The 15658-nt window shown below is 37.7% G+C and overlaps 1 protein-coding gene across 3 annotated transcripts in view; it reads right to left on the bottom strand.

Annotated features, from left to right (window-relative positions):
* The window catches only part of fnip1 (folliculin interacting protein 1), a 49666-nt gene extending 34224 nt beyond the window's left edge, over nucleotides 1–15442 (bottom strand). For 2 of the 3 annotated variants that reach the window (XM_046867194.1, XM_046867195.1), the window contains exons 1-3: nucleotides 15210–15442; nucleotides 3003–3135; nucleotides 614–745 (exon numbers count right to left, since the gene is read on the bottom strand). In XM_046867194.1, the coding sequence (XP_046723150.1) occupies nucleotides 614–745; nucleotides 3003–3135; nucleotides 15210–15298 (354 nt within the window). In that variant the 5' untranslated portion in view covers nucleotides 15299–15442. The remainder of the gene's footprint in view (nucleotides 1–613; nucleotides 746–3002; nucleotides 3136–15209) is intronic. The other variant, XM_046867196.1, reaches the window with a different exon arrangement.
* Between the last annotated feature and the right edge of the window lie 216 nt (nucleotides 15443–15658).

Raw genomic sequence — 15658 nt, 5'->3', positions numbered from 1 at the left:
CATGTTTTTTTTTTCCCCCCCAGACTAGTTCAACCTCCCCTGCTCCACCTCCATGTTTGACTGTGGGTGTGAGGTAGTCTGGTAACATCATCTCTCCTGTAATTCAACTTATAAAGTTATTTTTTAAGAGCCAAAAATATGGAACTACACACCCATCAAATCTTGTCCCACACTGCACTCAATTGTCTCAAGTGCAGGCCCCTACTTTCAATGTCTATCCTTATCCAGCTTTACCGTCACGCTTAGTAGTGCATACAGCTGTGCCCTTAACCAGTGCAACAGAGAAAAGTAATACCTCTCAGTATTGCGCCATGTTCCGAACGATGTTTAAGTGACATACACTGGTATTGCGGTATACTAAAAATGTATTTTATAACAAAAACACTAGTTTCCGGAATCCCGCTAGATTTTGTCTTTTATGTAGTTACATACAAACAAAAGGAATATGCATGTGTCTCAAAAATTAAAAAAGACTTGTTTTCAAGATGTGTTTTAAAATTTAACATGCAGTGTACATTAAAATCCTGACATTTCAAATAAAAATCCATATACATATATAATACCACTCATACACATACTTCAAGGTCAGTGCGATAAACTTTGACCTGCTGACCTGGAAATGATTGTGGTCTATAGATTCTGGGACACAAGAAGAACTGCTGTCCAGAGAGCTGGCGCTTCCTCCTGTTGGCCTCAGTGTACAACATTTTCTGAATATTTTAGCTTGAGACTCACCACATGTCTTCTAAAAACATAAGTACAGAAAAGTTAATATGTTGAGTTATTTTCTATACAAGCTGCTAGGGGTGTAACGGTACACAAAATTCACAGTTTGGTATGTACTTTAGTACTTTTACGGTTCGGTTTCAGTACGGTTAGGAAAGAAATTCAAAACATAAAATTGCTTAATGCTTTTAATTATTTGCAGTGCATTATTATTAACATCTGTGAACATTAAAAAGGTGCACACAGGTAGACTATATGCAGGAGATGCAACCTGAAGGCGATTGGAGACTGTAAGGTGTTGGCGGGGAACAGTGTAGCTAGAAAGCATTGGATGGTAATCCGTACAATGTTTTTTTAAGTAAAGAAGAAGAGGAGGAGAGTGAGGACTGAAAGAGGAATAAGATGGTTGAAACTGAAGGAGGAATACTGTAGTGAGAGGTTCAGGTAAAAGGTCAGACAGGGTCTCGGTGGTGGTGAAGAGGTGCTGGAAGATAGGAAGGTGCTTGGTGTGACATCTGAAAAAATGAAAAAGGAAGACAAAGAGATGTGGTGGTGGAATGAGGAAGTGCAGGAAAGCATAAGGAGAAAGAGTTAGACGAAACAGAATTGGAATCAGCAGAGAGATGAGAAAAGTAGTCAGGAGAACAAGGAGATGCGGCAGCAGGTGAAGAGGGATGTGGTAAAAGCCAAGGAATATGGGGAGCTGTATGAGAAGTTGGACACTAAGGAAGGAAAAAGGATTCATAACGATTGGAGCAGCCAAAAGAAGATGACAACAAAAGATATGATCTACTTAACTGTATTAGCTGCTAGTCACTTCCTGATGGATTCTTTACCGATTTTGTGCATGCGCAAAGCAAATCATATGTCCAGTACGGAGCGAGTAGTCACAGTGACACTGCCCTAACTCGAGTTTCTTTTTATACCCCAGGCATTATATTGTGTATGTTTTCAAGTATATTAATAACAATAAAATGGGGAAGACTAAACAAACCTGTGTTCCATCACAATATGTTCGTTAGTTAATACGTAACAATGTTCTGCACTTACAAAAGATTTCATTTGGTGCATGTGTACCAAACCGAAAGCCCTGTACCGAAAAATGTTGCTACAAAAACGTGTACCATTACAACCAGTTCAGGTAAAAACTGTTTAAAACCTAAGAACTGCTTATTGCTCCTGATGCCAACCGCCCTAAATCGTGCTCCCTTACTCACTCACTCTCACTCTCTCTCTCTCTCTCTCTCTCTCAAGATTCCTTCGTCAAACCATGTCATGTGAATGCAGCCACAGTTGCATATTTCTCTCACTTGCTACTTAAATAAATGAATAAGAAATGTTTAGTGAAGTGCAGTTTAGTTGAACAGTGCATTTTATCTAAAGCTTTAGACATTAAGTTTATAATACAACACAATCAGCAAAACAACACAGTGAATCACTTTGCAATCTATAATACATAAAAATGAATTTATGCATTAAAGGCGTAATTCACTTAATGCACAAAAATGCATAATACATTTAATTAGGGATGCACCGAAATGAAAATTCTTGGCCGAAACAGAAAACCGAAAAAGAGGAAAGCAAGGCCGAAAACCGAAACACCGAAAGAAATAATGGCAATTATTATTAATTATTATTTTTTCAATTGCATAAATTAATATTAAAGTTTCAAAGAATAAATCAATTACAAATTCTGAAAATATTTATTTATAGCACATTGCAACAATGCACAGGATAAAATAAAATTCAAACAATGTCTGTCGTGAAACTGATTGCTGAAATATCTGCAGTTATATGCTTATGAACATGAGTTGCAACAACATTAAACAGCTCGGGTAAACACACCTCTGAAAAATGTTGTCTGCTCGGTATGGCATAATGGGGCTCAATGTGCTCGATCAGCCTGCAAAACTTCACAACTTCTACGACAGAGAATGGCTGATCATTTAAGGCAATGAATTCCATAATCTTTTTGTATAATGACCTTTGCCTTGACACTATCACTGGGAAACTTCCTGCCTTTTCAAAAACGTCCGCCACAGACGGAGTGCGCATGCTTGGCCGTGTTGTTTCGGCCGAAAATGGCCCAAAAGTGCATTTTCGGCTTTCGGCCGAAAATCTTCGGTGGCCGAATATTCTGTGCATCCCTACATTTAATCTATGTTTAACATTTTGCTGGCTACACAAAGGCAAACTTAATAAATGTCTTTTTTTTCCTCTCCGGATGTATATTCACCTAAGCAGAGCGAACACAAAGGGTTTGAGGGGGGTCTCACCATGACTGAGGCTTCCTCCATACCTTTCTTCTTAGCCTCAGAGTCAAACAGGATATTTCGGCCTCTTCTCTCGCAGTCTTGGTAGACAATAAGGCGGATCTGGTTGGGCTCCAGCTCTGGGGATGGCCAGATGCTGTAAGGCAAACACAATAGAGAGGATAGCATTGCTCAAACACAAAGCAGCTTTGCTTTAATCACACTTTAGCCTAGGTTTCTTTTTCTCTTCCAATTAGCCACATGGGCATGGATATACTGACAATTGTTTTTTCACAAATCATCAGCTCACACTGTCTAACAAGTACTGCAATCAACAAGTCTGGTTCAGTCAAGAAAAGTAGATGCATTGTATGAAAGTGCAGCATATTATTAAACAACTTAGAGCATATTGCTTTGATTCATTCAACTAGTCATTAATTTAACAAAAAATGAAAATACAGAGGAGCACAGGGAAAATATGTTCATTACAATTAAGAAAGAGCTTGATCTTTAAATAAGGCCACTCATAGTTGAGCTTTATTTTAGGGTACAAAAGGTTTTTGCCCAGAGAACGTCTAGTTGAGGTACACTGAAAATGATGTGTTGTTTCTTTGAATAATTGATTAAGAACAGGTTTGCCCAATTAATATCAATTGCTTAAGTAAAACACTTGGATGTCGGCTCTATTTCACTCATTCCAACCTCCAGTATAGGTGTTAAAAACTTGGATCATTTAATTTGTTGTCATTAAATATTCCTCACTTTTTAGAGTCACACAGGTACATTCTATAAAATAGAATTATCCCTTTTTTTTTCAAAATCATTCAAAATACTTAGATACCACTGGCTTTTTATTTGAATGTGTTCAGGCTGTTGGGCACGAATTATTTAATCAACAGGTACTGTATAATGTGGTAACTTATCACAAGGTAAAAATTAAAATAATGACCTCTAAAGGAGGAAACTTGTAACAATTTGATTTACATTAAATCAGCAGAATATTATTAAGAACCTTTTTGGAAATAAAGATCGGGTAATACATTTTTGTTCAAGATCTGGTTTCTTTTAAGGAGGCTTAAGAACAATACTATTCAAAACAGGCAAGTGTCTCAAGTGTCGTGTGGGGCTGGGGGGCATTTTATTTTGTTGTTGTAGAATGAAGGAATGTTTCTTAGGTGTGGCATGCACAAACAAGTAACAGATTTTTTTGTTTTGTTTGCATTCATGGAAAAAAACTGAAATTTATAAAAAAACAGATAAAACATTTAGCCAGATTTATTAAGTTTACTTGTAAAGGTTTGCTGGGGTCCATCTTATAAAACAGATCCATTAGAGTTAGTCTTGATAAACAATGTCTTGTGACATAGGGCAGTCCAAAAATATGTCTTACAATCCAGCTGGTATTACAATATTGACAACAGTGTGATACTTCACCTTTCAATACAAATCCATTAGTCAGACTTGTGTGCCACATATAGCATTTTGTGTACACCACTTAATCATGTATAAATTTGAGAAGGTGTATACTTTTCCAAATCCAGAGTTTGTGGGTTGCAACTAGCGATTATTTTGATAATTGATTAACCGGACGACTTTGTATCGCTTTGCTAGTTGTTTTGTAAATCTTCTTACTGCTTTTCCATGCTTATATAGGGTTTTTTTTACAAGTCATATCAGCTATATACATATAGTTGTAATTAATGTGTTTGTAAAACATTTTACAAGGTCTACCGAGTCTTTAAAGGGAACAGCACCATATTTTCCGGACTATAAGCCGCTACTTTTTCCTCCATTCTTTGAACCCCAGGGCTTAAACAATAAAGCGGCTAATTTATGGATTTTTCCTGGGTTTTTCCCGGTTTCACAAACTTCAATACAAAAAAAACTGAGCGACATAACATTAGACCAATGAAAGTGAACAATGACTTTCTTGGTAGGCTACTGTGTAACAGTGCAACAGTCACTGTCTTTCGTTAAAGCCTGTATTAAGGTCATTAGTTTCAGTTTACACCTGCGGCTTATAGACATTATTATAGACATTACATTTGGGTGCGCTTAATAGTCCGGAAATTACAGTAATTTTCACTAAAAAGAGATTTTGATTTTTGTGGTTGATTCTTATCATCCTTATTAATAGAATGTGTTTGTCAACTTGTGGACTTTCTTTCCGATTTATCTGGATTTGATGCAACATTTTCTGGCTTTGATTAATTATAGTCTTGCTTTTTGTTGGAGTTCATCTTTTGGATTTCTTTTATGTCTTGTTTCTCAAGTGCCAGGATAAATTATTCGAACTAACAGACTAAGAAGCTGTGATATGGAGGGTTTTTTTTTTTACCACAGGTCACCACAGGTGAATTGAAGAAATAAGGAAGAACTAACCTTCTTTTTCAAACTTTAATTACAAAAAAGTTTTGCTGCTGTGTAAAATGTGAATGTAAATTAACAATCTCATAAACCAATAACACTGCACAATAATTTTTTTTGAAAAGTTTTGCTTTCTGAAAAGTTTTTGCTGATTGTGACAGGTACCTGGAGGATATGCTAGGGCTGGGCGATAAATCGATTTTATCACTTACTCGAATGTGTAGTTTACATCGATATGTTTTCATAAAAATCGGTTTTCTCTTTAATGTCCGCCGACGCTCCCCTCTGGGCTCCCATAGTTTCGAATGAACTCCCCCCCCCGCGCGTTTGCTATAGAGATACACAAACAACATGGCAGCGAGCAAGCAAAGGTAGCAGTAGCATCCATTTACTGCAGCACTTCAAACAGAGGCATGCTGTCGAGTGGGAGAGATGTAGTGCCCTACGAAGTGAACAAGACAGCGGAAGCACAAGACTGATGGTGGGAGCGGTCAAAATACCTGTAAAGACGCTTCAGAACAGCGTTTCCGTTAAGAAACAGAACAATCAGAATCGCCACAATCAAACGCTCATAAAACATGTTTTTGAGGTTTGCTCAATCTTTCAAATAATTCTTATTTAGAATCTCCCTGTCTATTATATTCTTATTTCAAATTTCAACTCATTTTACTGTGGAGTTTTTAAGAAAAGTAAAGGCAAAATCACTCCAAACCTCAGGTGAATTTTAAGCCATGTTCCACATTTAAACACTCATAAAACATTTTCTTTGTAGGTTTGCTCATTTTATGTTATGTTACATTCTATTTTCACAATTTACAATGGCTTGTTGTTTCTGATTGCACTTTAACCCATTTAATAAAGTTACAACTTTTTTTGAACATTTTCTTTGTCATATGCAGGTTGATTTTGAGCAGGGGGAAAAAAAATCGATTTAAATCGCAAATCGGATTTTTTGTGAAAAAATCTGGGATTTTTTTTTTTTAGGCCATATCGCCCAGCCCTAGGATATGCACAAATAAAGTTTTGGTTTTGCTGCATCACATAGAAAGTCTGAGAAATAGAAAGTTAACTGTTTCCCGGCAATAACATAATTCAATCGTGTTTTTGTTTCTGCTATTTAGTCCAACATAATTAAATGTGTTTTTATTCAATGTTTGGTGCATCACTTTGCAGTGTCCATCAGTAACCAAGCATTGATGGAATCCAGTTGTCCTGATATCTTTTTTTCCATCTGTAGCAATGTCACTGACAGCAACGAGATTTGCAGAGAAGAAATCTAAGTGTGAGTGGAGGAAATGAATCTTGAGCGACATGTTGCACTTCATTGTTTTGTATGCTTTGAGAAGTTTGTCTACCAGCGGAATGTAATTTGGCGCTCTGTTATTGACAAGAAAATTGTGAACAATGTTTTGATGGTTTTCCAGGCAAACTTTTCTGGCCCAACTAACAGATCTGCAAACCAATTGGCAATCATGACTAATAATGTCAGATTTCCTGATCTTCTCCTTCTCTGTTCATTGCTTTCAAAGAAAATCTTTGCCGGGTTGACAATGGGTTCATCCGCCACATTTTTCTTTCCTGGAACTAACTTTTTATAGAGTCGCCAGTGCTGTCTACAATAATGTGACTTTTTTACATGACTGTCCCATTCACAGATAAAACAACAGTAGTTTGTATAGTTTGCCGAGCTGCAGTCCCAGTAACAGAGTAACGACTTTCAGATCTCCATAGATATTTCAGTTGTACCTGCTGTACTGGATGTGCTTCAGAAACATTTCCATGTTCTCGTAGGTTTCTTTCATTTGTGCTGCATAGTCAACAGGTATTGAAGGGTGAACGTTGTCACTGTGTAACAGAACAGCTTTGGGGATTCTCACACTCTCGCTGGGCATGGTCACAACCCAAAGCAGAGAACAATACAGAACAACAGAGAAACAGAGACTCTCAACTTGTGCAAGAATTTGGTTATATATATACAGTACAGACCAAAAGTTTGGACACACCTTCTCATCCAAAGAGTTTTCTTTATTTTCATGACTATGAAAATTGTAGATTCACACTGAAGGCATCAAGGGCTATTTGACCAAGAAGGAGAGTGATGGGGTGCTGCGCCAGATGACCTGGCCTCCATAGTCACCGGACCTGAACCCAATCGAGATGGTTTAGGGGTGAGCTGGACCGCAGAGTGAAGGCAAAAAGGGCCAACAAGTGCCAGTCATCTCTCGGGGAACTCCTTCAAGACTGTTGGAAGACCATTTCAGGTGACTACCTCTTGAAGCTCATCAAGAGAATGCCAAGAGTGTGCAAAGCAGTAATCAAAGCAAAAGGTGGCTACTTTGAAGAACCTAGAATATGACATTTTTCAGTTGTTTCACACTTTTTTTGTTATGTATAGAATTCCATATATAATTCCACATGTGTTAATTCATAGTTTTGATGCCTTCAGTGTGAATCTACAATTTTCAGTCATGAAAATAAAGAAAACTCTTTGAATGAGAAGGTGTGTCCAAACTTTTGGTCTGTACTGTATATCTTGGTGGCTTCGAAAAACAGAAATGTTTGTGTCCTTGTAAAAGCAAAAACCATGTCTGCAGTTTCAAACCCAGCAATACTGCTTTTGAGAGACCCAAATCTCTGACCAGATCATTTAATTCGTACTATTAAATGTGGAGCATGGATCGGATCAATGTCACTGCCAGTACCCTGCATTGCAGTTTCTTCATATGGTTTGTCTAAGGTCCATTCCTCTGGTGGTTTCGGAATTAGAAGACTGTCATGTGACATGGGTCTCAATGCTAAAGGAAAATTAGGGTATTTTTTGTTTTTGGAAGAGTAACCAGACACATTAGTCAAACAGAAGTAACAGTCCGTCAGATGATTTTTCTGTTCTCGCCATATCATTGTGACAGCAAATGGCATCATCTTTCAAACCAAGCTCTTAGACAGACAGCACATGTCGAACAAACATATGTGAGGCGCCCATTCCTTGTCTTGAGAATGCTTTGAGGCTGTTACGACATTGACGAGACATATCAACTGACACCAATCGTCCTGTAAAACGTATAACATCTAAATGACTTGTTACACAGTGCTACTGAGGCAATGCTATATTCTGAAACAATACGTACACACTATAAAGTCTATATTAATCCAATGAGCAGCATCTATGTATGCAGCCACTTTTTCAGCATGCTGAGACAGTGTCAAGCTGGCTCCCGGCCTGCCCAGGTAAGCTCAGGCTTTCTGCAGAACAGCTTTTGACCTGGCCTGATTTCATGTCTGGACATGCCCAGACTGCACAAAACATTTTTAATAGATCTCTTACAGAAACGAAGATTTTTTAATACAAATAAGAAAAATCATGAGAAAACTAAAGATTGCAATGAAACGGTATGTGATTAGCAAATTTGGATGTGATTTTCATTCAGCGGGCAAATATCTATAAACGAACAGCCAACAGCATTTAAGAAGCAAAAACTTTGTTTTGCAGTCTAATTTATTCACAAATGAATTAGAACACAATACAAATGTTACAACTTGGAAAATGTACCATTCTAAGGAAATAACAGGGTAATGTTAAATTTGATTGCTGCAGTACATCTTAAAAAAATGGAACAGAGACAACAAAAAGGCTGGAAAAGTAAGTTAAACAGCTGGAGGAATATTTTGTAAATAATTAGGTTAGTTGGCAACAGGTCAGTTTTTTTTATCAGCAGTTCTACACAATTTGGAAAAAAATGTCATGTGATTACTGTGGTAAATATTGCGATATTCAATTGAAAAACTATGCATTTTTTTTTTCTTCTTTTTTCTTTTGCTGCCCCCTGGCAAGATGCCGCTCTGGTCGGCTGCTCATGTCGCCCAAATCCTTTTAAGGTACATTTAAAATAAGGTAAAATTTAAAAATAATAAAAAAAGGTTTAAATAGTAATTTTATGAATAATCCCCATACTAAAATATGAAGCAACATTAAAATTTACTTTGCATTGATAATTATAAAGTTAGACTATAATAAACAAACTGCCAAAAACATAAAACTAAAGCAGGTATACTGTATTGTGAAAACCAAATACACAAGGCAGTTTTTAATAAACGTTTTCGTAGACAATTATGATAAATACATTTACATTTAAACAGTCATAATTTGGCAAACTACTGTCTCATCCCTGATCGGTTGCTGTGTTACCTATTAGGAATAGCAACAAGAGGATGACTGGTCAAAGTTGTTGCAGCCGTTCCGGTACTTTGTGTCAGAACGGAGAGCAGGAAGAAGACGACGACTAGAGTTCGGCCCGCTGTGCTTTTTGTCTTCTTTTCCCCTGCACAAAACTTTAACTTAGTGGATTATCAGACTAAAAGTATCTGCAGTGCCCTTATCATTCAGAAGAATTTGCATTAAAATTAATAAAGGCTGGACTGAAAATGTCTTCCAGATAAAGGGAAGAGAAAATTCTAAGTTTTATGTTTATATCAAAAGTGCAAACTGTTTTACATTCAACCAACATGAAATTAATAAGTGCATTTAGCTTAATTATATTTAGCTTAATATTAGCTTATTTTTATGTTTGTGTACTGTTTAATTATTGTAATGCTTTAATTAAAGCTAACCCAATGTATTTGCTTGTTTGACAACTTGATTTAACTCCACTGACCAGTGCACAAATGAAGAGTTTTTGCCTGATCTACTTATTGTTGGTTTGCATATTTGTGTAAATTATTTACGTACCTTAAAGCTGGATGTTTTTCTTAAAAAGGCCTTGCCTGCACTGCACCAAATGCTTTAAGCTGCTGCACAACTTTTGAATATGTCTAGTGCATGTTCACAAAAATATTTTACAACAATGTAATTTACAGTGGGACAAATAAGTATTTGATACACTGCCAATTGTTAAAGTTTTCCCACTTAGAAAGAACAGAGATCTGTAATTTTCTTTGTAGGTACAACTCAACTGTGATAGACGAGATCTAAAAACAAAATCCAAAAAAATCACATTGTATGATTTTTAAGTACAGTGGAACCCACTTATCTTGCCCTCGGTTAACTCGACAACCCTATTAAGTCGACGTTTTTGAAGTGGAACCGACAAATTCTCGCTTTGTCTTAGCATATTTTATCGGTTATATCTTTTTTATGTCGCCGAACCCTAATATCTCGAGCACAAGGGGGGAAAATTTGCCATTTAATGTCAGTTATCTCGATCGGCACTTTGCAGCCGCAGAAAAACTCGCGAAAGTGGCACAAAAATCAAGCCTTACAGCTGCTACAGGTGTTGTATTGTATACTGGTGAATCTCTGCTGTTAGTTAGTGCACATATGCCTTTTGTTGTTAAATGCTATGCAATGAACGGGAGGCGAAAGCGTGAGATGAGCAGCAAAAGCATAGAATGAACACCGGCAGGATCGGGGGGGGATCCGCGATGCACTTTGGGAAGAAAAGCGCAGCCGTTGAGAGAGTGCCGGTGGGAAGGCACGTACCGGGATACGCATGAGCGATAACAACGACCGCCGCGAACCAACATATACCAACAATAACGGACGGTGAGAGTGTGGAAGTTTAAATAGGAGCTGGTGATGATGCTAAACGAGCACCATATGTGCGCGATTGAAGCCTGAAGCTTCAGAGAAAGCGGCCGAGAAAGCACCTGACACGCTGAAGGGGGCGCCGAAGGGGGCGTGGCAGGTGGATTCCTGACAGATAAACATCTACTGTATGTATTTTTATAGCATGCCTTCATCAAACAAATCGCGCAAATGCTGTTGTGTAAAAAAACCTCCAAAAACACGTGCATGCACATTCTCATTTATTAACGCACATCATGTACATAAAGAAATTTCAAGCACGTTAATATATTGCCGCCATATTACTTTTCGTTTCTCTCGATGCTTTTTGGCAACCCCCTAGGACATCGACATAACCGGGTTCCACTGTAATTAATTTCTATTTTATTGCATGAAATAAGTATTTGATACAATAGAAAATTAACAAAATAATATTTGGTACAGAAACCTTTGATTACAATTAGAGGTCAGACGCTGTCTGTAGTTCTTCACCAGGTTTGCACACACTGCAGCAGGGATTTTGGCCTACTCCTCCATTCAGGTCTTCTCCAGATCTTAGAGATTTTGGGGCTGTTGCTGGCCAACATGGAGTTTGAGCTCCCTCCATAGATTTTCTATTGGGTTCAGTTCTGGAGACTGGCCAGGCCACTCCAGGACCTTGAAATGCTTTTTACAGAGCCCCTCCATAGTTGTCATGGCTGTGTGTTTGGGGTCATTGTCATGCTGGAAGACCCAGCCATGACCCATCTTCATTGCTCTTACTGAAGGAAAGAGGTTGCTGCCCAAAATCTTGTGATACATCCATCCTCCCTTAATAATACGGCGCAGTCATCCTGTCCCCTTTGCAGAAAAGCACCCCCAAAGCATGATGTTTCCACCTCCATGCTTCATGGTTGGGATGGTGTTTTTGGGATTGTACTCATCCTTCTTTTTCCTCCATACATGACGTGTGGCGTTAATACCAAAAAGTCATATTTTGGTCTCCTCTAACCACATGACCTTCTCCCATGCATCCTCTGGATCATCCAGACGGTCTTTGGCAAACTTCAGACGGGCCCAGACATGTGCTGGCTTGAGCAGGGGGACCTTGCGGGAGGTTATATACCTGTGTGCGAGTTGCTGGAGAATGAAATCATCCACGGGACACTCGCAAACTGGTCTTAAAAATGTGTTTTTTTTTTTTATTTATAAATTACTAAAAACAAAAACTTATGCATCTACTGCACAAAAGCAACAATGGCAAATAATATAAAACAAAATGATTTACAGGCACAAGGTCAGAAGCAAACTCTCGCGTGGTTCATGCACGGTAACATTTTGCTTCCACAGCAAAATGTCTGAAGCACAAGACAGAGGTGAATCCCAGAGTGCTACTGATATAACTTTATTATTAGAGAAAGAAAAACAGGCCAAGGTTTTGTTATGATATCGTTTCAGTTGATGCTCTATGTTCCGAAAAGTTCCTAGTTCATGATTGTGTTCATAATTTACACAAAAAGTCAAATTCAAATAAAACGTTATGTTTGTTTATTTTCGGTAATGTTTTTTTTTATTTATATTCAAAAGAAAAACAATTGAAACAAACAAACAAAAAAGCAGAGTAGCGAAAAGAATCAGTCAGAGCATTAAAAATAAAACTACTTTTACATTTTGCCGGTGGGCTTTTGCGGGCAGAAGCGGAAGAAAATAATGTAATTTTGTGGGAGTGGAACTGAAAACTCCGTCCCATGCAGGTCTCTGCTCCAGAGTTTAGCGAGTTGTGCATCAGTAATAATAATCCGTGGGAAACACAGTGTCTAGTTTAATGGACTACACAAAGCATTGAATAATTTGATTATAAAAATTTTACTCGTATTACTCAAGTTACAGTTACAGCCCCAGTTCTTATCCATTTGTTAAAGCCTGGTAGTGACCGTTTTCGGCCAAGCAAAAGAATTCATATAAAATGTAAATAATTTTATATTTATCATAGTTTCCTCTAAAAGTATTAGAACAATGACACCACTTCTATTGTATTGTTCTGTTATACATTAAAGCTATTTGGGTTTGAAATTTCACCTGACAGCAGATGGAAATTTCTGGTGACATTTGCATCATTTATCTAAAAATACTGAAACTTATGCCCAACAGGTGTGCCTTGTTGCCCAGGTGTTAATAGCACTGAATATCTATTCTTTGTTTATATACATTTGCTAGTGAATTGCTACTATTGAAAAAAAAATGGCATTAGTACAGGCAAAAATACAAAGGATACCTATGCAATGGGACATTGGGCAATTTTAACCCACAGGAGCAGACAGGGAGCCCCTGTTAGACTCTTGGGTAAGACTTTTATCATTTAACTGCTGAGAATTCTCTTTTAAAGAACTAAAAATCTAATATAAAATCTGTGCTGTATCACCTCTAAAGCATTGTTGCAGTGGATGCTGCAGAGCTTCCTGAGTTTATAAACTACGGGCTAGATTAGTGTTACACAATAGGCTAGACCATGATTCTGACCTAAATGCATTTAACACTACAAAATTTGAGTGGAAATAAATTTCTTGTGATTCATGTTAAACTTTAAGCTTGGACCTTTTGTTTTGTCCAATCACTGAACACAGGTGATATCTTGTGCACATCAAAAGCGGTTTAGAAAATATGCTAAAGTAGACTAAGATCATGTTGAAAATGTAAGATGGCACGTTCAGCCAATTTAAAGAGGGATTTAGTTAAAAAAGGATTGTTTATTTCCCCGAAAATGCACAAAGCCAATGTGCCTAATTTGTTACTGTATATGAATTCATAATCAATGTGCAGAGTGGTACTGAATGCCAAATACTATTATGAAACTGAACATGCAAATTTTAAACAAAACTGTCCACAGAACGTGGAGGTAAGAACCACAAAAATGAACCAGTGAAAATCGTAACATCAAGCTACAAATAAAAGCTACAAAAAAGCATCAGAGCAAGCTTAACTTGGAATGGCATAGATCTACAACATTGATTGCTCTGCACATTCTTGACAGGTCATCACAACTTTTCTGATTTACTCCTCCATATAATAGTTGCATATAATGTTCAGTTGGTGTATTGAGGCATTTTTGGGCAATTCAGGATGATCTACAGATGGTTCATACCAAGCTAAAACTTTCATGCAGAATGAAAAAAGGATACTGTCACATGATGACTGATATACCTTTAGAGTATGGATGATATACTGATACACCAGCAGAGCATGCTTTCCAGGGGAAGCTTGAGGTGTTCTGAACTGGCATGTAGGAGGGCATGGCATATTTCCCAAAAGCTTTGGAGCAAAGGTTCAGACACTCTCTCAGTATCACACTGAATCTCTGGAGAAGCTCATTAAAAAGAAGATTGTCTGCCCATATGCCCACACTGCTCCACTGCAAAAAAAAAGCTGACGGAGCTACAAGAAAGCCTAAAGACTTCCACATCTTGTGCAACCGGTAGCATACCATTGTTATGTTTATACTTGTATAATAATTTATGGTAAATGTACAGCAGATATAGGTACAAGTAATCATTATTATTCGGAAACATCCTAGCCTGAGCAAGTACCATGTCAAATTCTAATAATAGTGCTAATAGCAGTAGTAGTAATAATAGAAATAACAACAACAACAATAATAATAATAAAGCCAGACTCCATAACAAATGGCACAGAACGAGAAGTTCCTTAGAAAAATGAAACGCATGCTTATTTCACCCGGAATTGTATTTCTTTTCCGGGTGATTAACTGATCGCACACATAAAACATACCATTTCATTAGACAGGAATTTTGATCATCGTAACTGTTTGGTGTTGTCGCAGCTGAATTTTTGCACATTAATAAAGCAGACACAGTAAAGCCAGTTTACATATTCGCTAGCACGTTAGCTGGTTCTGTGACGAAAACATTGTTTATTATCGCTAATGTTCATTCGTGGCAGATAAATGTTATGAATTCGGCAAACAAGCGGATTCAAGCCACGTGCAACTTTCAACAGATAAAGCCAAAGCAAATCGCACACTACAGTAGAATATAGGTGGTAAACCAGCACGTTCAGACTTTCCATTATTATTGCAGCAGTTTGTGGTTTGGGACTCGGGAGTTCAGTTCTTTGGCTGCTGTGGCGATGCAAAAAAGCTAATCGGCTTGAAAATAATAAACATAATTTAAGAATTGTACACGTTTATTCAATGGCCTAGTGTATAAGTCTAAATATTAACTTTTTCACTACGACTTCAAAGCTTTTTTGTAAGTTACTCTGAATAAGGGCGTCTGCCAAATGCAGTGAATGTAAATATCCACACGTACCTGAACACAGCTCCGTCCTTGTCGCACTTCGGCGGCGGCGTAAAAGCATTTCTTTTATTAAAAAGCTTGTGAAACAGCGTAGGTGGCATATTTGACCTGCTATTTCACACGTATAATCCTCGTTTTCTGATTATTTCCGTAACACCCTCAATTCGTTTCGAACGACTCCATTTGTGGCCTAGTCATATGACGAGCATTAGTCACACAAACTGCTTAACGTCGTCGTCCGCAGTTTTCTGCTCTGATTGGCTGATATTTTTGGCACGGAACCACGTGATCAGCACCGCTAGAACGTGGGTGTTTATTACGTGTATAGCTTCACAAGTTCGTTCTGAGAAGCTACACACAAAAAAAAAACATCTGTATGTTAAGTAACACGTGAAATTAGGTTTTGGTCTGTTACAGATATCCAATAACTGTCGTCAGACCTTTAAGACTCGGCTCAAAGT

The sequence above is a fragment of the Silurus meridionalis genome, chromosome 15 (genome assembly GCF_014805685.1).
Source record: "Silurus meridionalis isolate SWU-2019-XX chromosome 15, ASM1480568v1, whole genome shotgun sequence".
Lineage (NCBI taxonomy): Eukaryota > Metazoa > Chordata > Actinopteri > Siluriformes > Siluridae > Silurus > Silurus meridionalis.
Note: the sequence above shows the minus strand (reverse complement) of the source record. Positions and strands in the feature narration are given on the sequence as shown.